General features: G+C 44.7%; 1 protein-coding gene across 1 annotated transcript in view; it reads right to left on the bottom strand.

Moving 5' to 3' along the window:
• Positions 1–18,423, bottom strand: part of LOC138284761 (uromodulin-like) — a 199,427-nt gene that overhangs the window by 25,604 nt on the left and 155,400 nt on the right. The window contains exon 7 of the mRNA XM_069223899.1: positions 169–253. Within this exon, the coding sequence (XP_069080000.1) occupies positions 169–253 (85 nt within the window). The remainder of the gene's footprint in view (positions 1–168; positions 254–18,423) is intronic.

The raw sequence follows: 18,423 nt of genomic DNA, 5'->3' as shown, positions 1-18,423 counted from the left end.
ATGCTAAATCGCCAAACAGCGACAAAGTTATTAGTAAACCAAACAATTACATTAACACCTGAGGAATCTGAGTGTTACCCACACCTACACAGTCTCTGTTGCTGACAGTGTAAGTTCTAAGTGTGACAAGGCATTATTTGTTTTCAGTTAAGTAAGATAATACAGTACCTTGAAAGTAAAGTGGTCCCAGGGCGAAAGTGGATGGGCTGAGCGTGTCTGCTTTGACTGATCCGGAGCGGCTAGAAGGAATACACTGAGGGGGGGAAAAACAGACATACGTTAGAGGGTCGCGTGCTGAGTCAGAACGCACACGGGCTACGCGGGAGAGAGGCAGCGTTCTAGGCGAGAGGAAGACCAGGCTTGCATAAGACAGGGAACCGGACACAGATGCGAGCTCCCACTTACCACTAGACCACCCATGACAGCGACCACGCGTTACACCATTAACTCTGACCTTTGTCTATCTCTTAGAACAAAAGTTACAAACCATTAATGCTCTGGTCGGACCATGAGCAGGTTGGAAGGATGTGAAGTTTTTACATCTATGGTAAATACCAATACCATAAGGTCAGATGTATACTGGGTGAGGTAATTACTTCCTATTTAAAGCCTTCACTGTGAATTACATTAGGAATGTGGATCTTGGTACATAAAATACCACCGCTTTGGAATTACTGTGTATTTTGCATGGCAAATTTCAGCAGGTTTCATCTGTCCAAATTTACCAAGGGACCACTGGGTGGGGGAAAATTCAATACAACACAATTCATGATTCTTGTGCAAAGTAAGGTTTACCCAGGAACTGCTCACATCCATAATGACTCCGTATGTGAGTTTTGACAGACATCACAACTAACTCCATTCTTCCATCTATAGTTATATCGCTCTTAAAAGAGGTACACATGCTTACATCATTATTTAAGATGTCACTATTACTGCAAGCTCCAGTAAAGCTCTTTGTCTGTAAAAAAACACATTTCTTCCCCCACTGGGTGGTTGCACAGGAGCCTTGTAGACACACTCCGTTTGAAGACACAGTTCCAGAGATTGCAAGATGAGGGCTTGAACCAGCAACAATCAGAACGATGGCGCCATTTCGTTGAGAGACCACCAGTGTATTAACAGGAATTTACTTCAGGAAGGTTTTAGGGAAGGAAAAGAAACTGCAACTGTGTTTGATAATAATAAGGGCTGATGCCCCCTATGTGACCACAGAGGCCCTCCAATTCCCCCGACCAATTGACTAGTGTGGGTGCCCTGGGTTATTGGACACCGAGAACCCCCTAGACCAGTGGTTCCCAACCTTTTGATTTCTGTGGACCCCCACTTTAACATTAATGGAACTCAGGGACCCCCACTGAATCATCATGGGAATCCGGGGGACCCCCGCCTGAGTCATTACTCGAAGCTGGGGACCTAATTCGTCAATATTTAATGATATTTTTTAATTTTATAGGCTCTCGCGGACCCCCTGAGAAGGCTTTGCGGACCCCCAGGGGTCCCCGGACCACAGGTTGGGAACCACTGCCTTAGACAGAATCAACCACCGCTAGAGAAAATGAGTGACAGCGGAAGGTAATGCTCTAAATGTAGTTCTGTGCCTGCTCTCCAAGCAACAGTCCTCATTTGCTAGGAGGGAATCTGTGCTACAGAGTAGACTCTGCTGGGGCATTTTATTAAGTCACTGGACCCCTCCCCTTTACTTCCGCCTCGGACGTTTTTTTGGCTGTTATACTTCCTCTCTAGCATGGTAGTCAGTATTTATTTGTATTCTCAGTCGCATTTACACATACATTACAATCTGATGGCCAGGGATATTATGGAAGGCAAGGCAGATCAGGGAGGAGGACTACAACTTTCTAGGCGTAAATGCATATTAAAAGGTCACAAGACTTTGGGACCACTGAAACACATCTCAGGCATCCATTCTTCTATTGATGGCAACTGACCTGAAAGCTTCCAATTGCAACACACTTGGTAAACGAAGTTACTGAACATAGCACAATTAACAAGGCCACTTCTATTAGGGACCTACAAATTGAATTATTTTTTAGCCTGAAAAATGTAGGAATATTTGTGAATCAGTCTGTTCTTCATTAAGCACCATAATATGCATGCAGTGGCACAGGTGGCTCCTTCGCTAGGGCGGAGGAGCGCCGCCCCCGCTAGCAGCATGACCTGCAAAACCTTTACAGAAATGACATATTAAACTGAGTTTATTATGTTGTTTCTATAAAAGTGGGTGGGGGCACGGGCGTGACGTGGATGGAGGGGGAGTGCACAGCACTCCCCCTCAGTGCGCAAGTATGTTTGGCCGACTCTCTCGGGCCGGCAAAACATACATGCGCTCTGTGTTCTCTGCAGCCTGACACTGTGTTGCCGGGCTGGAGAGAGCCTGCACAGGATCCCAGTCTGCCTGGCAGCACCCTGGCTGGGTGCTCCCAGCCAATCCTGACACTGCTGAGCAGCGTCAGAATTAGCCACAGGGCAGGCTGGGAGCCTGTGCCTGCAGCCTGCAACGATGGAGCAGAGCGGATGGAGTAGCGCGGGATGAAGGTAAGTTTTTTTTTTTTTTTTTTTTTTTTTTTTTTTGAGGAACTCGCCCACGCCGCCCGCCCCTTTTCCCTCCTGTGAGCCGCGACTGTGCAGTGGTAGTACCTTGGAATTAGGGATGCCATGGAACAAGAACTGATTGGGTGAAGATTGACTTAGTATCTCAAACACCCAAGTAAAAAGGAGAAACTTTGATCTATTTTTTTGTAAAAGAGAAATAGTTAGGCAGCAACACCTTCTTCAGAGTCATGAGTTGATGGCTAAGCTCAAAGTTGTCATGCCCTTCTGTGGACAAACATTTGCCTTGTCACATCTAACTGACGTATTTGAATGTCTGAAGCTTGTCAGATGTGGGTGCCCTCAGGGTGGGTCGGTTTCCTGCCAGAAATGAGGCCTAGAAAAGGCCACCTTAAGAGGTATGCTCATGCGTGATTCAGCGATTCGCAAACACAAAGCACTAGAAGAGCAAACTCAATTAGAGAGAGCGGTATGTGATCTCACTAAAAAGTATGTACAGCATCCCACAACAGCTTTATTACACCGGTTAGAGCGAGCAAAATATGGACTAATTACTCATCTTACAACACAAGCTGAATATGCTCTGCTTTAATCTGACGTGGTGCCACTATGAGCAAGGTGAGATGGCTGGAAGGCTCCTTGCAGCACAATTGCAGCAAGCTGACTCAAACTCTGCCATTTCAGCAATTCGTAGTGAGAATCAAGAATTGCAAACACACCTGGTAGAGATTACAGAAACATTTGCACGTTTCTTCTCTGTACTGTATAGCATGGAAGCTCCTGTTGATGTTGCCTCTGAGCAAGATTTCCTAAGAGATCTTCAAATCCCCTCCTTGTATGAAGATGGTAAGCAGCTCCTTGAGGGGGAGATCACTGAGGAGGAGATTTCAGATGCTATCAAAAGCATGCCTAACAACAAAGCCCCTGCAGATTATGGTTTTCCATCTGATTTGCATAAGATTAATGGAGAGTTGATTATCCCGCTGCTTTATAGGCTTTTTAAGGAAGTAGAAGCTGGTGCTTTCATTAGACCAGAGTTTAACAGAGAGCTCATTAGTCTTATTTTGAATCCTAATAAGGATTCCACTAAATGCTCAAGTTACCACCCAATTTCGCTCATTAATGCAGTCATGAACATTTTTGCAAAGATCCTTGCAACCTGCTAAAAGAAAGTCATCCTGTGCTTGATTCATAGTTCTGAGGTTGGTTTTGTATCAGGGCATTATTCCTGTAATCACGAGTCTTCTGTCCAATGTGAAATGAAAAGTATGAAATGATAAGTTGCTGCTCTCTGTGGATGCAAAGAAGGCATTTGAGCGGGTTGAGTGTTTTTTTTTTCTGTACCTTGAGTAGGGCAGGAATAGGCCCTGGCTTTCTGGCCAAACGTTGATGGCTATATGTTGCCCATTCAGCGCAGATTGATCGTGGAGGTCACCTATTGAAGCCCTTTCATATCATGCTGGGCACAAGACAAGGCTGGCCACTTTTGACATTGCTGTTCCTTTTAGCAACTGAGACATTGGTGGGAGCAATCCACCAATCTCTCCTTGTACGAGGAGTAGAATCGCCTGTTGGTACATGTAAAATCTTGTTATATGCTGATGATCTCTTATTGACTCTGAGTGAAACAGACTCTTCTGTTCTCCTAATATATGTTTTTAATCGAATCTTTCTCAGCCTTTTCAGGTTATAAGATAAGTGTGAAGGGATGCCACTCACGCATAGGGATTGTAGATTGCCACAAGAAACATTTGGCTTCCCATGGAAGACCTCAGTTTTGAAATATCTGGGTTTGGTGATGAATAAAGGGTTGGACAATATAGTGACTGATAACATCCAGTCATTGATGAATAGAATGGAACAGGACTTCACAAGACGGTCTGCCATACAGGTCTCTTTTTGGGGTAGAGTACAAGTGATTAAGATGTTGACGGCTCCCAGTTTTAACTATATTTTTGGTATGCTGTCCTGATGATTCCAGTAAGTACACTTCACAATATAAATCAGAGTATTAAGAAGTTTATCATAGCAGGCAAGAAACCAAGCCTTAAATCTTCAAAGTTACATGCGGATACTAGATCTGGTGGTCTCTGTTTTCCTGATATGCGGCTTTACTATCTGGCTCAACATTTATCGCATTTGGCATATCTATTATAATATGCACATTTTAATAACACTGCTTTGTCCTCCTACCATACAGGCTATGTGGGCCACATGGAAAGATTCACATCGACTCATGGGAGTTGACAGAATAATACGTAAAGATGTACTACTTTGGCACAATGAAGGAATTACTGTGGACCGGCATCCAATTAAATGGACTTTATGGGAAGAGTAGGGTATTAAAACAATTGGAGATCTTCTTGATCAGGAATTGCTTCGTTCCTTTGAGGGGCTAATATTAGCATTTTTGTTTCCCCAGTCACAGCTCTGGAGATATTGGCAAATACAGCATTTCTTAATGGGTAAGCTTTGGCGTGATCAGATTCATCTTTCTAAACTACCTCAAGTTGTCGGGTTTATCTAGGGGAGGAGTGTCGAACATGTACCAGATACTGATTGACAATCTGTACTCACATGATACTTACAGTATAGGAAATCCTACTGGCAAGAGCAGTTGGTTGTAGAGTATTCATATAGTGGATAGAAAGAAATTCTAGAGTATCACGATCGATCGCTCAGAGAGGTGCACTTAGAGCACTCCTATATCAAGATCCTTCATAATTGGTATTGGTCTCCTTTCAAATTATATAAGGCTCATCTGGTTTCTTGTGAGGCATGCTAGAGGTGTCCAAATGTTTCATGTGATTTGTACCAGATACTTTGGTCGTGACCTGCATTAGATATCCATCTGAGCCATGTATGGGAGACGCTACGTTTAACTAGTCTTCTTCCTTTTGAGGAGACAAACAAGATGGCCTTATTGCATGATTTTGTTGCATCGGATAGTACAAATATTTATTGGTGTAGATGGATGTCCATGGCCCTAATGGTGGTTAAGAACTGTATTCTGCAGCATTGGCATACAATACAGGTGCCCCTGTCATCAGGAATGATTAACAGAACTTTTCTGGTTAGCTACATCAGATTTACAGGCTCCAGGATCAAATTCAGGTATTTGATGATACTTGGGATAAATTTTGAGCCCGTGGATGCCAAATCACTATTTATGAGCCAGAAAGCAAAGAGCTTTACTGAACTGGTGCTTCAACACTGGCTCCGTTGTGTGTTGACAGGGACTTACAATAGGAGTCCTTTTTCAAATGTGTGGTGTGATGTTTGTTTGCTACCCGTCAACTGATTCCATGGCTATTTTTAAATGTCTCTCAAAATAAACACCAAATTTATCAGAGCAAAGGTACACTTGTTGCATGCAGTGGTCTTCCAATGAATCACAAGTTTCAACAAATCTACTTGCCTGTTACCACAAGGAGCATGTTTAATCCTGGACTTGGTTATTTACAGACGCTCAGGGTTTAAGGCAGCACCACACATGTTGCTGCTTCTGGGCATATAGCTGTCCCAGCCGAAATGCAGCAATTACACTGGGCAAGCACAACACCCGCTACTGTATGCCAAGAGCTTTCACTGTGATGGTTATAGTGCAAGAGAGAAAGCTCAATAACCCATTCAGATGCAAGGTCTATATCACCATGCAAATTACACCATAATTTTGATTTCTTAAAGTTGACAGCATTGCAGTCACATTACCCATTTGTGAAGATCCTTGACTTGCCAGGTCTTTGTTGCTGCAGATTTGGCCACAACACAAAGAGCCCACTGCTGTCTCTGACCAGCCTATGCACACCTAGTCGTGGATGGTAACAGACCCTTCCATGTAATGGAGCATGAAAGGTAGTGCATTTTAGGATGCTGTTAGAGTATTTAGTATTGAGGGTGTCACAGAGGAGCACTAGCCTTTCAACCAGCACCCAAGCTTGCTCACCCTCTCACATCTTTCAAGTGAAACAGCACCTACCAGTATAGTTAGTTTTCTGTTCTTCATAAGATCTGGGCCACGTTAATATGGGTAAGCCGCACCACAGCGTGGCCTCGAGAAACAGTGTGATTTGTAAACGGACTCCATTGGCATTGGAAATGTGTTTATAAACCCGAGTGCTTCTCCACTGTGCTACAATAAAGATGGGGAGAGGGTCCCAGACACCAATGATATTACACTGTTCAATTATAATTTCTAATGCACAAAAAGCCGAAACTCGCTTGTCACTTCGACTCTCCCTTCAAGAAGCCTGGGGCTCTTGGCTGCCTTCGGTTTCAAACACGCCGCTAGTGTGGCTCAAGATTGGCCAGCAAGAGCTGGGCATAGACACATACTGCTACAGACACCCTGGTGAGTTTTGGAGCAGTACTGTTTATTTACTAGAGTGACCTGCGAAGTGTACTCTAAGGCCCATATTTATACTTTTTGATTCTAACCAGTGCCGGCGCTGGTTTGCGTAAAAAATGTTACCGCCGTCTAACGCCACTCTTACGCACCATGAGGGCGCCTTATTTAAGGAATGACGTTAGCCGGCCCTGCGGACTGGTCAGAGTAAAAAAAAAATGACTCAAATCAGACAGCGCCGGCATAGGGGAAAATGGGGGTTGTGCGTAAAAAAATGGTGCAAGTCAGGTTTGAGGCAAAAATCATGCCTCAAACCGGACTTGCAACATTTTTTGACGCACGACCCCATTTAAATGACTCCTGTCTGTCATGCCCCCTTGCCAATGGCCATGCCCAGGGGACTTTGGCACAGTGACATGTAGGGGGGGGGCAAATTAGACCCCCCATGCCACTTTAATTTTTTTTTTTTAAATACTTACCTCAACTTACCTGTACTTACCTGGGATGGGTCCCCCCATGGGGTCCCCCCATCCATGGGTGGGCGAGGGTGACAGGGGGTGTCCCTGGGGGGAGGGAAGGGCACCTCTGGACTCCTTCCATGGTCAGAGACCATGGAAGTGAGCCCACAGGTCCCTTAACGGCTGCCCTCACCCATGCGTTAAAAAACGGCGCACATCAGGCTGTGCGCCGTTTTTTTAGGCCCGCTCCCTCCTGTGCATCAAAATGATGCAGGAGTATAAATAAGGCTCATAGGCCTTAAAGTAATTTTTTGGGCGGGAACGCATGTCATTAACGCAGGGCAGTTTCCCGCATCCAAAAAATTACGCACACAGAGGAATAAAGTTTAAATATGGTGCACGGTTTGCGCCAAATGTGCGTCAACATTTTTGACGCACATTTGGCGCAAACAGAGTATAAATATGCCCCTCAGTGCACTAGTACAGAAACCCAGATACCAGAAGTAGCTTCGCTTATACAAAAACAGCACAATCCATTCATGTAAACAAATCAACATTAATGAGAAAGCCTATCTCCTTTTATCTGTTTCTGTTCTTCTACTGTAGGAGAAATGCACTCTGCTATATTGGACTACACACCATACGTGTACATGTATTGTGTTTTGATTGATACGGAATGCACATCAGAACAGCCCCCGCCGAGTACTATTGCAGTTTCTTAATTAGTTCTGCATCTCCTTCTTTTTTGCGGTAGGGATCTGATGGCTATTCTCCTAATAGTTTAACACATTGTCATTGGCAGAGTTGAATATTTTGTGCAAAGTAACTCTTTTGCCTGGTCTATTCTGCATATTCGGAGGAGTTGGGAAGTGCACATGACAGAAAGCCAGGGAACAAGAGGTCTTGCAAGGTGTCCGCATGTCTACTCCTGTCTTGCTGCGTCTCAAGGTTGAAAGATGTTGCTTCATCCCCCCACTTCACTCTGAGTTCCCCAGAAGACCAGAACTCAGAGTCTTCTGATTACTCAGACCAAAGCTGGGCATTAATGGGAACAAAACTACTACAGTGAACCACACTAGCCAGACTTTGGCTCCCCTCTGGAGGAGGGGAGGAAGGGGGGAGGCAAGGGGGGGGCACACATTGGTCCACAGATAAAACTGGAAGCCCCACAAAAACACATACATGCACGTGCTTAAAACGTTTTAACTCATTAGGCTATTTGGAGCCACATATATAGATAAGGAAACAAGTCTTGTGCCATGACAATTTTTCAATCGTTTATTTTTTCCTTTAATATTATTTTTTCATTATTAATTTTGGTCTTTATTATAATTTCCCATTTAAAGTCTTTTTGTCGTTATTTAACCTGGCAATTGTGACTGCAATCTTCAGATTGCAATTCCCGTCACTGTGCTTTAATAAGCCTTCTTTTGTCCTCATCGTAAATAGAAGAAGTCGTTTTTCTAATCCTTTTCTTGTCAATGAGGGCTTCTAATTTGTAACACTTGGCCGAGTGTTCCGATTGTTGTCGGAACCACATACACGGAGTCTCGTGTCCGTTTTCTATGTTTACCCTCCGTTGGGATACCAGAGGGCGGAACCACGAAGTTCTGGTCGGCTGCTCCGATTGGCGGAATTCCTATGCAACCTTCCCCTCTTCTACTGCATCCTGCCCGCGTTCATTTCTCGAAGTTCGAGAATCAGTGTTGCCAGATTGGGCGGTTTCCAGCACAAATGGGCGATATTTTTCCCATTTGTGCGGGAAAAAAACCCAATTGCGGGGACCCGATTGTTGGGCTATTTTTAGCCCTTTGTGCGTTAAAATCACGGCGGTGCGGCTCCGCCGGAGATACTGGTGCCCCGGCCAGGCCCCGCCCGTGAAATAGCGAGTTTGGGACTCGCGGGCGGCGCACACAGCAGCAGGAAGCAGCGTGTGCGCTGCGCAGTGTCATAGGGGGCTGTCAATTGGTAGCGCTTTCGCGCGCTACTAAATTGACGGCCTTCTGCCCCACTGAGAGCTCGACGGAGCTCTCAGTGGTGCAGAGGGCCGTCAATCTAGTAGCGCGCGAAAGCGCTACCAATTGACAGCCCCCTGAGACACTGTGCGGCGCACACGCTGCCCGGCACTCCACACAGCAGCTGGCAGCAGGGCGCAGCACGCCCCACATTAGCTGATGATGGGGGCAGAGGGCCATCAATCTAGTAGCGCGCGAAAGCGCTACCAATTGAAGGCCCTGAGAAGAAGTATTGGCCTGCCCCCGCGGCATTATTTACAATGCCTGCGTGGGTGGGCGCCAACAGTGGTGTGCCAGGAGAGAGCCAGTGTGTGGCACACTGTTGACTCACTGGCTGCGCTGAGCAGGTGGTGGTGTACTATGGTGTGTGGCTCCTTTCTGTTTCAGCCCTGCTGTGAGCCTCAGCCCTCAGCCTGCACAGGTGTGGTGCCCCCCCATCCGCCCTGGAAAAGTCTGTTTTGTTGTGCGCTTCAGTCTTGGACCCCAAATTAAAGCCAGCGCCCAGCCCCAGAGTGCGTGATTGGGGCCCGGTAGAGGGGAGACTCCCCCATGGCCCCTTCCTGTTGTGTAGGTGCTACCTACGTCCCCTACCTACACTGACGTGCGGCCGGTTGGTGCGCAGCTGCGTAAGACAAGGTAAGTGTCCTTCAATTTGTACCTTTGTGACTTGTTGTGAGTAGATGTGTTCCTTATTTTTAATATTCAGGGACTAATTGTGGATTGACAGTGCATAGGATCTAAAGCATGGCAGGATTGACTAAGAATGAGTGGCACAGCCAGTGCTTAATTTGTAAATAAAAACGTGCCGGTGTCCACAGCTCTCCTCTTAAACACGCAGCTGCTGCAATTAAATTTGCAAACACGGAATTCTAGGGCAGCGTAATACTAAAGCCATGTTGGGCCTCTTTAGTCCATTTTAAGCCATTTTACCTCACTCCTGCAGCTTTCTGCTCTCACCCATTCTGGCGCTCTTTTTCATTTTTGCATTCCTCCATCTTTCCCATATGTGTCTTTTGCTTGCAGTAAATGCTTGAGGCAGGAAAAAAGTGCTGTCCCTCAAAAATAAGTGCCAGTACTCTGCACCGGAAACAACAAGCACAAATTAAGCACTGGGTGGAATCAAATGAAGGTTGGTGATGACAAAGAGTTATTGTGTTCGTCTGGTAATGCAAAGGGGTTACCAGCTGAGTTGTGCAGTGTGTGCTTTGCAGGGCATTTAAATAAAAATAAATCATTAAATTTGGGTATTACTTAAACCATTTTATCTGAAACTTTTTTGCACGTTTGGTAGCAGTCTGTCTTATACTGCCAGTAATGCAAGTTTAACCTAATGACTTACATTTGCACAATACACAGCTCTCCATTGCTGCAGTGAAGATTTAATTCTGAGGCTTTTTGGTTACACACAGACCTTTCAGTGCATTAACTAATAAAGGTTTCATAATATACAGTGATTAACTTAACTTTTTTTATTTTAAGGCATGAGTTATGTATGTGGCTGCCTAAAACAGAATATAAATATATATTTTTTTAGCCACACGTTTAACCCTGCCCCATTGCATGCAGCATCACTGTTCCCATACTTTTTTTAATGCACTTTGAGCTGTGTGCTCAGCTGATTTATCCATTTATTTCCCTCCAGTTGCAGGCAGTGCAAGCACAAATGTGGTCTCATTGGCTGAGCTAAGCGAAATGAGGGTACATGGTCAGTGCACAGCCTCACTGCATGGTTCTGTTTGTGATCTTAGTGCCTAAATTATTGACATCACTTGTAGTCATGCTCTGCTCAGCGTAGCTTGCAAAAGGGTGTTTATCGCCTCACACAAACAGCCTTTTTCACCTCACACAAGGATGTATGTGTCTGCAGGGCCCTGTTGACCTCCACTGTCCAGGGTAGAGGTAGCCCGCTAAAACAAGTGTAGGGGTAGTGCCTGAGTACGTCCGAAGGAGGCAGGAAATGAGTGAAATGTTGGTCTGCTGCCCATTTAATGAAAAGTCCAGAAAGTAGAACAGTAGTAGAGCAGACTGCAGATACACACTGTGAATGCTAGATGGCTATTTGCATTTCACCTTTATCTACCGTGTGCATCTGAAAGGCAGTGAAAAGAACAAAGGTTGTGCTTTGAATCCATTTGGGGGGTGTTGATTATCATAGGTTAATGACTGAGCTAATGTAGCAAATGTTATCTTTGCATGTTGGGGCTGACATATTGGGATTAACAGGACTTGAACTGTAAAATGCAAAGGGAAAACAGCATTGAGTCTGCTTTCCACAATCTTGAGTTCGGCATGAAAAGTTGAGTAAGTATGAGGGGTAGTCCATTAAGATGTATAACTTTTTGCTGTTATCGGTGAATTGTTGCTTTATTGTAAAACCAGTTTGAAAGCTAGAGCATACCTCTTACTTAACCTTGAATACGAGGGAGTTGCCATCCTTTGGCTCATTCCCCATTTCAAAACATGACAAATCCAAAGAGTCAATTGTCTGCCTGAAACATATTCACATATTTGCTTACAATAGAAATTAGATTTATGCTTTAAAATGTTTGCTTCTGCCTACGATTGCATTAGTTCAGTGTTAAAAGTTTGGGCTACTTTTTGGGCTGGGACCGGTTCATTTGGGCTTACTTTGGGCTGGTTTTTCAACAGCTTTGGGCTTTAGAAGGCTTGTAAAATCTGGCAACACTGTCGAGAATGCGGACAGGTTACACAGTGCAGAGGTTGACTATGACGGCGCGCTAGTGAGTATTTCTCTCCTCTATACAAGGTATTCTGTTGGTCCTTTTAAAATTATGATGGCATTGTACCAGCCCTAGGCTATTCATTTAGCTTGGCCTGATTAGGACCCGTGTTGTGGGGTGCCTTTTTTGGTTCCACTCCTTACATTTTGTACTGATCATATATAGATATTGTGCAAGATCAGAATAGATGCAGTTAATGTGACTTATTCTCCTTTCGTTCACTATGTACTGCTCTGTTTGGATAGTACTCCCTGATAATCTCTACTATTAGGTATTTTAAGTTCCATGTCTTCTTGTCATATCATCCCAACATATTTTCATTAAGTTCTTCTGTCTTATATATGATTTACTTGTCCTTTCGGAGGTAGTTCCTTTCCGAACCATGGTGGGTAAGTAAGTCATTTATTGGGCTATTTCTAAGAGTTTTGTTGTAGTATTGCACTTCCAGCTATCTTTATGTCATGTTTTATTGTTTCTCAAGTGATTTACAATTCTTTTGGCACACATGTGTTTTGTGTTTCTGTTTTTACAGGTTACCAGTAGTTTTTGTGCTAGTATACACAAAACTGTAGTGAGTAAAAAAAATGTTTTTACTCCTTATAAAGTTTTTGATTGAACAAATTATATTCATATATGTGATGTTCTGGAGGAGGATTACTGTTTAGTCCTGATGAAGCGCCGTGAGATCCTTGTGGACATGTTTTAGGCCCAAAACATGTTGACTTTTTTCAAGAGGCAGAAGTCATTGTACTTTACCCTAGGAGTATAGAAAGTGCAGGACCATTATTTCCCCTTCACTTTTTCTGTGTTTTTAACCTTGACCGGGTCCTCACTTATTTATTAAAAATCTTCTTATATTTTAATCCGTATTCTCTCCAGTTTTCTCTTAGTAACCTAAGATTTTTTTTGGTACTGAGATAAAAAAAAACGTTTAATGGCTTGTTGGTCCCATGTAGGACCCCGTCAGACATTGCAGTGCCAGTCTGGTGTGGAGCAGAGCCCGATGATGATGCAAGAGGGCTATTGCTTCTGAATTAGTGTGTGCCTGTGAGAGGGGTCAAATATAACCCTCACATGTTGTAACAGTGCACCCAGTAACTTTTCATATTGTACATTGGGAGAACGTGCACTGGACCAGTCAATCTCCCAGTCCCCCTTTTTTTCTTCCACACTCTTAACTGCTCCATGGAGACAGCTACCTTCCCTGAGGAGTGGAAGTACGCCGAGATCTGCCCGCTCAGGAAAAAATCCATCGCCGACCACCCTGAACCTGAAGAACTACTCCGCCATCTCTCTGCTGCCTTTCCCAGCCAGGGTCATTGAAAAGGCCATCAACGCACAGCTCCGCAAACACATAGAGGATAACAACATACTGGACATCTCCCAATCCGGCTTCAGGAGCAACCAGGACACGGAGACTGTCCTCCTCACTACTACAGCTGACATCCGCTCACACCTCAACTGTGGCCAAACATCAGCCTATTGGCCATCTTAGACAAGGTCTTCTATCATACCTGTGCTCCAGACTCCACGCAGCTGGCATCCATAGAGACCCTAAGTGGTTATGCTCCTTCCTGACCAGCAGAACACAGAGAGTCAGACTCCCACCATGCCTGGCAGAACCTACAGTGATCAGCTGCAGAGTAACCCAGGGCTCCTCCCTGACCCCCACACTCTTCAACATTTACATGGCCTCTCTCACATCCATCATCAGGAACCACGGATTGAACATCATCTCCTATGCCGATGACACCCAGCTGATCATGTCACAGATGGAAAACCCAACAACTGCCAAGAAGAATTTCCACAACTGGATGGAAGCCATCACCGCCTGGATGAAGGAGAGCTGCCTCAAGCTTAACTCGGACACAACCAAGATCCTCATCCTGGGACACTCCACATCTGCCTGGGATGACTCCTAGTGGCCTGCTACTCTCGGCACCCCCACCCCAACAAACCACGCATGTAACCTCAGCTTTATCCTGGATTCATCGCTCACCATGACCCGCCAAGTCAACTCTGTCACATCTTCCTGTTTCCACACACTCTGACTTCTCTGGAAGATCAAATGGATACCAAACAACTGACGCAACGTGGTAACCCACTCCCTGGTCACCAGCAGACTTGACTATGGCAATGCCCTCTACCGGCACCACTCAGAAGAACCTGAAGAAACTACAGCACATCCAAAATGCCTCCGCTAGACTCATCCTGGATGTCCCTGCCGCAAACACATCACCAGATACCTAAGAGATCTCCAGTGGCTGCCGTCGAGAAAAGGATCAACTTCAAACTCCTTTTCCATGAATACAAGGCTCTCCATGACCTAGGACCCATCTACCTCAACCACCGCATCACCTTCTACTCCCCCGTCAGGCCTTTCTGCTCTGCTCAACAAGCACTGGCCACTGTATCCCACATACAGAAGACCTCACCAAGAGAAAGATCCTACACCTACCTCGCAGCAAAGTGCTGGAACACCCTGCCTCTTCACCTCAGGCAGTCACCATTGTTGCCTCAATTCAGGAAGGATCTTAAGACCTGACTCTTCTACTGAAGCACAGAGGACCACCCACCTGCCCCCAGCGCCTTAAGACCCTGACGAGTGAGTAGTGCGCTTTACAAATTCTGATAGATTGATCCCCAAGTAATCAGGCCCCTTCTAATTTCAACAACATTGCTTGCCACTTTCTTTATCAGCTCCCTCACTAATGGTAACATATACTTTCACCCTGCTCTGCAGTAGCTACCCAACCAAGTTTACTTTATTGAACCTTTCAGAGCCTAACTTTGATCTTTCTTCCATTTCCTTCCCTTTTCTCCTTCTTTTCCCTTTGTCCCTCGTTTTGTGTGCTGAATCTAGGGCAATTAAAGTTTTCCCTTGGCAATTCTGTTTGAAATGTCCTGCTTCTGGACTAAGCTGGCCAGAGAACCCTTAATTAAAATGTGCCTCCCACCTCTAGAGAACTCATTTGCCTGCCCCTTTCACTCTTCTGCTTCTTATTTGGTTTCTGGTACAAAAGGGTTCCTTCCCTAAGCATCCCCCACTGAAAGTCCATCATGTGGCACTCCCCACTGAAAGTCCATTATGTGCCATCCTCTACTGAAAGTCCATCATGTGTTTGTCACCTCCAGCAATTTTGCTTGCTCTCTGCAGACTACTATTATTTATCTTCTGTTGTATGTTAGATTGACATATCTCGTTCAGGAGTCCACCTCGTTTTGTGAACATTGTGCCGCAGCTTGAATTACCTTTTATTTTGAACACCAGGCGAGTCCGGATTAAGGCTTTTCCTTTACTTCTTCTCTGCTCTCTGTTTTGTAGTGTTCTTCCTTTTCTCTGTAGCTCCTTTCTTAATTAATCTTTTCAGTAAGCTGCTTTTCCACTTTAGCCTATCACACTGATCCTATTCCAGCATGGCTTCTTTTACTTTCTTGTCTCATGGGCCTGGCAGGGCCTGTGGTGTGGACCTTCCCTTTCTATGTTTAGGCTGGCCAAGTTGACCACCTCTTCCCACTGCAACATTAGTGAGACCTGCAGTCAGATGGCATCCTTAGCACCGTTCAGCATGGACCACTGTTCTGCACCTCTTCTAAACACAACCCCCACCAGCTCCCAGTGCTCCCTCATATAGGGCTTTGCACATTGCTGACATTCCTGTTAGACCCCCCTCTGTTCTCTTACCTTTCACCTCGGGCACCCATCAGGTTGTTAAGCTTTTATGCACCCCCCCACATTACCATCTCCGGTGTTCTATGGAACCAGTCTTTAATTTGAGCTAGTGGTTGTATGCAAGGCCCATCAACACTCATATTTGGGCACTGGGATTTATAATTCATTTATCAAACAGAAACCCAAAATAAGAAATTGGAAGATAGAAAAGGGGAAAAGGAGGAGAAAGAGATTAATGGAAAATCAGCAAGAAAGGGAGAAAGCAGGAAGTGTCAGGTGTGTAGGGTGATGAATGTAAGACGAATGAGATGGATTCAAGATTAGACAGCCTTGGCATTCAGTCATTCATGCATTCACCATCACCTGCTGTGGGCTCCTGGAAAAACCTTTGGCCACCAACACTTATTATTTTACAAATTAAGCATTGCCTAGTGCTTGGCTGCAATTAGTGCTCTATGTTAGAAATTGGTTACCTGGTTGGCAGAGGTATGCACTCTGCCCAAGCAGGAACCACAATCCTAGTCAGGGTGAGTCACAAACACACCCTTGGTTAGCCTGGGCTCACCCTCTGGAAGCTTGGCACAGAGCAGTGAGGCTTAACTTAAGAGGCAATGTGAAAAGTATTTGTGCAACACTTCAAACAGTAACACAGTGAATGGAAACAACGCAAAAGCACTCCACACCAGGTTAGAAAAATAGATTATATTTTTGCAAGTAAAACAAGACCAAAACAACAAACATTAAATAAGTAGAAGCTGAGATAAATTTTTAAAGAACAAACTGAAAAGTAGTGCTTAAAAGCATAAAATACCATTCTGGGCGATCTGGTTGCGCAAGATGGGGTAACTCTAAATGTTCAGGTTGACCACAATGGAGGGCTGGTTAGATACAGTCCTGGTCAGGTCCTGCTGAAGTTTTGCCTTTTCAGGAAGAGGCCTGTTTGCGGGGAAGAAGTTCACCAGGATCAAGGAGAGCGTTGCTGGTAGTAGTTCACAGGTGCAAACAGTTAGCAGGGCAGGTCGGAGCCTCACAGCCGGAAGGAGCCATTCTTGTTTTACGAAGAGACTAACTTGTGACAGATTATGCTGATTCAATGGGCGAACAGCGGGGTCCCGAGCAAACAAACCAGTTCACGTTCACAAACAGCCAAAAAGCTTGCTTTCAGGAGCAGAAAAACACTTTCAAGGGCCCAGGACCTAAGAAGCATCTCTCAGGGATCACAAGCTTGTTGAAGACGGGTCCAAGAGTTGTGCGCAGCCTGTTAAGTCCCTGAGGCTCAGATCAGGAGGTCATCAGACCAGCCTTGGACTAACACTGGGGTCCTGGGTTCAAGATGAAGTACAGGTCCAGTTCTCCTTCCAAAGGCAAGAAGGCAGCAGGCAGGTCAGCACAGCAGGTCAGCAGTTCCTTGCAAAACAGCAGTCCTTCTTCCTGGCAAAGCATTCACAGGTCCACAAGTGTACTGAGTTGGTAGTGTCAGAGGTCCATTACTTATACCCAGTTGTGCCTTTGAAGTGGAGGAGACTTCAAAGAAAGTTTATGTAGTGCACATAAGTCCTCCCTTCCTGGCCTGGCTGCAGGCTCACTACAGGGTGGTATGCCGGCCATTGTGTGGGGAAAGGGCACTGCCTATTCAGGTGTGTCAGTCCCTCCCTCCCACCCTTTCCAGAATGGCAACTCAGGCAATAGATGGCCCATCAGTCACACCTAAGCTCCCTTTGTGTGTAGCTATCTAGAGGGAATGCACAAGCCCAGATGTCACCCTACCCCAGACAAGTATTGGAGGCAGGCAGAAGGCACCAAATGGTTAAAGAAAGAAAATGTCAACTGTCATAAAAGTCTGTACTAACAGGTTGGGTCATTTTAATCAGCAAGGTTAGATCAAGTTCAAGTATAATAACAGCAAAAATACCTTGACTGATGATTATTTAGTCAACACTGTTACTTCATTCTTTGCAGATGAAGAAATGTTATTAACTTGATCTTGTTTATTATGGACATAGTAGCTCACACCTTAGTTTGTGTAAATTCCTTTTGCATTAATAAATCAAAAACATTGGATAGCATTACTAAAAGTTGTATGAAATATTTGGCCCACATAAAAATCCAAACAAACCAAGAAAAACCAATACTTTTGCACACATATATATTTGCATTACATATGAAATACAATAAACCAGTCTTGAGTTTTCAACAGAGGGAAGTCTACTGTAATGTGCCAGTTATCTAGACTCCTAGAATTGTAGCATATGAAAGAGTTGTAACAACAAATTATTTTGCCCAAGACCAGGCACCCATTTTGACTTTCAGGGTTGCCTTTGTGTAGTTTTGTAAAAACAGTATATCAAAAAGCTGTTTATAATTTACAAAATGACAAAGCAATAGTGCTCAAACAAGCAGACAAAGGGGAAAGAGGGGTAGTTTGGGCAAAAGAAAACTACATTAAGGAAGGCCACGGGCAGCTTTTGGATCAAGAATTTTACCACATGATCCCAACGGATCCAGCCAAAACTATTCAAAGAGAGATCTTTGCAATACTTCAGGACGCATTGCACAATGGCTAGTTCAGTCTTAAAGAATTGAACTTTCTTAAAAAAATGAGTCCTTGAATTTGAGTAAT

The sequence above is a fragment of the Pleurodeles waltl genome, chromosome 3_1, assembly GCF_031143425.1.
Source record: "Pleurodeles waltl isolate 20211129_DDA chromosome 3_1, aPleWal1.hap1.20221129, whole genome shotgun sequence".
Lineage (NCBI taxonomy): Eukaryota > Metazoa > Chordata > Amphibia > Caudata > Salamandridae > Pleurodeles > Pleurodeles waltl.
Note: the sequence above shows the minus strand (reverse complement) of the source record. Positions and strands in the feature narration are given on the sequence as shown.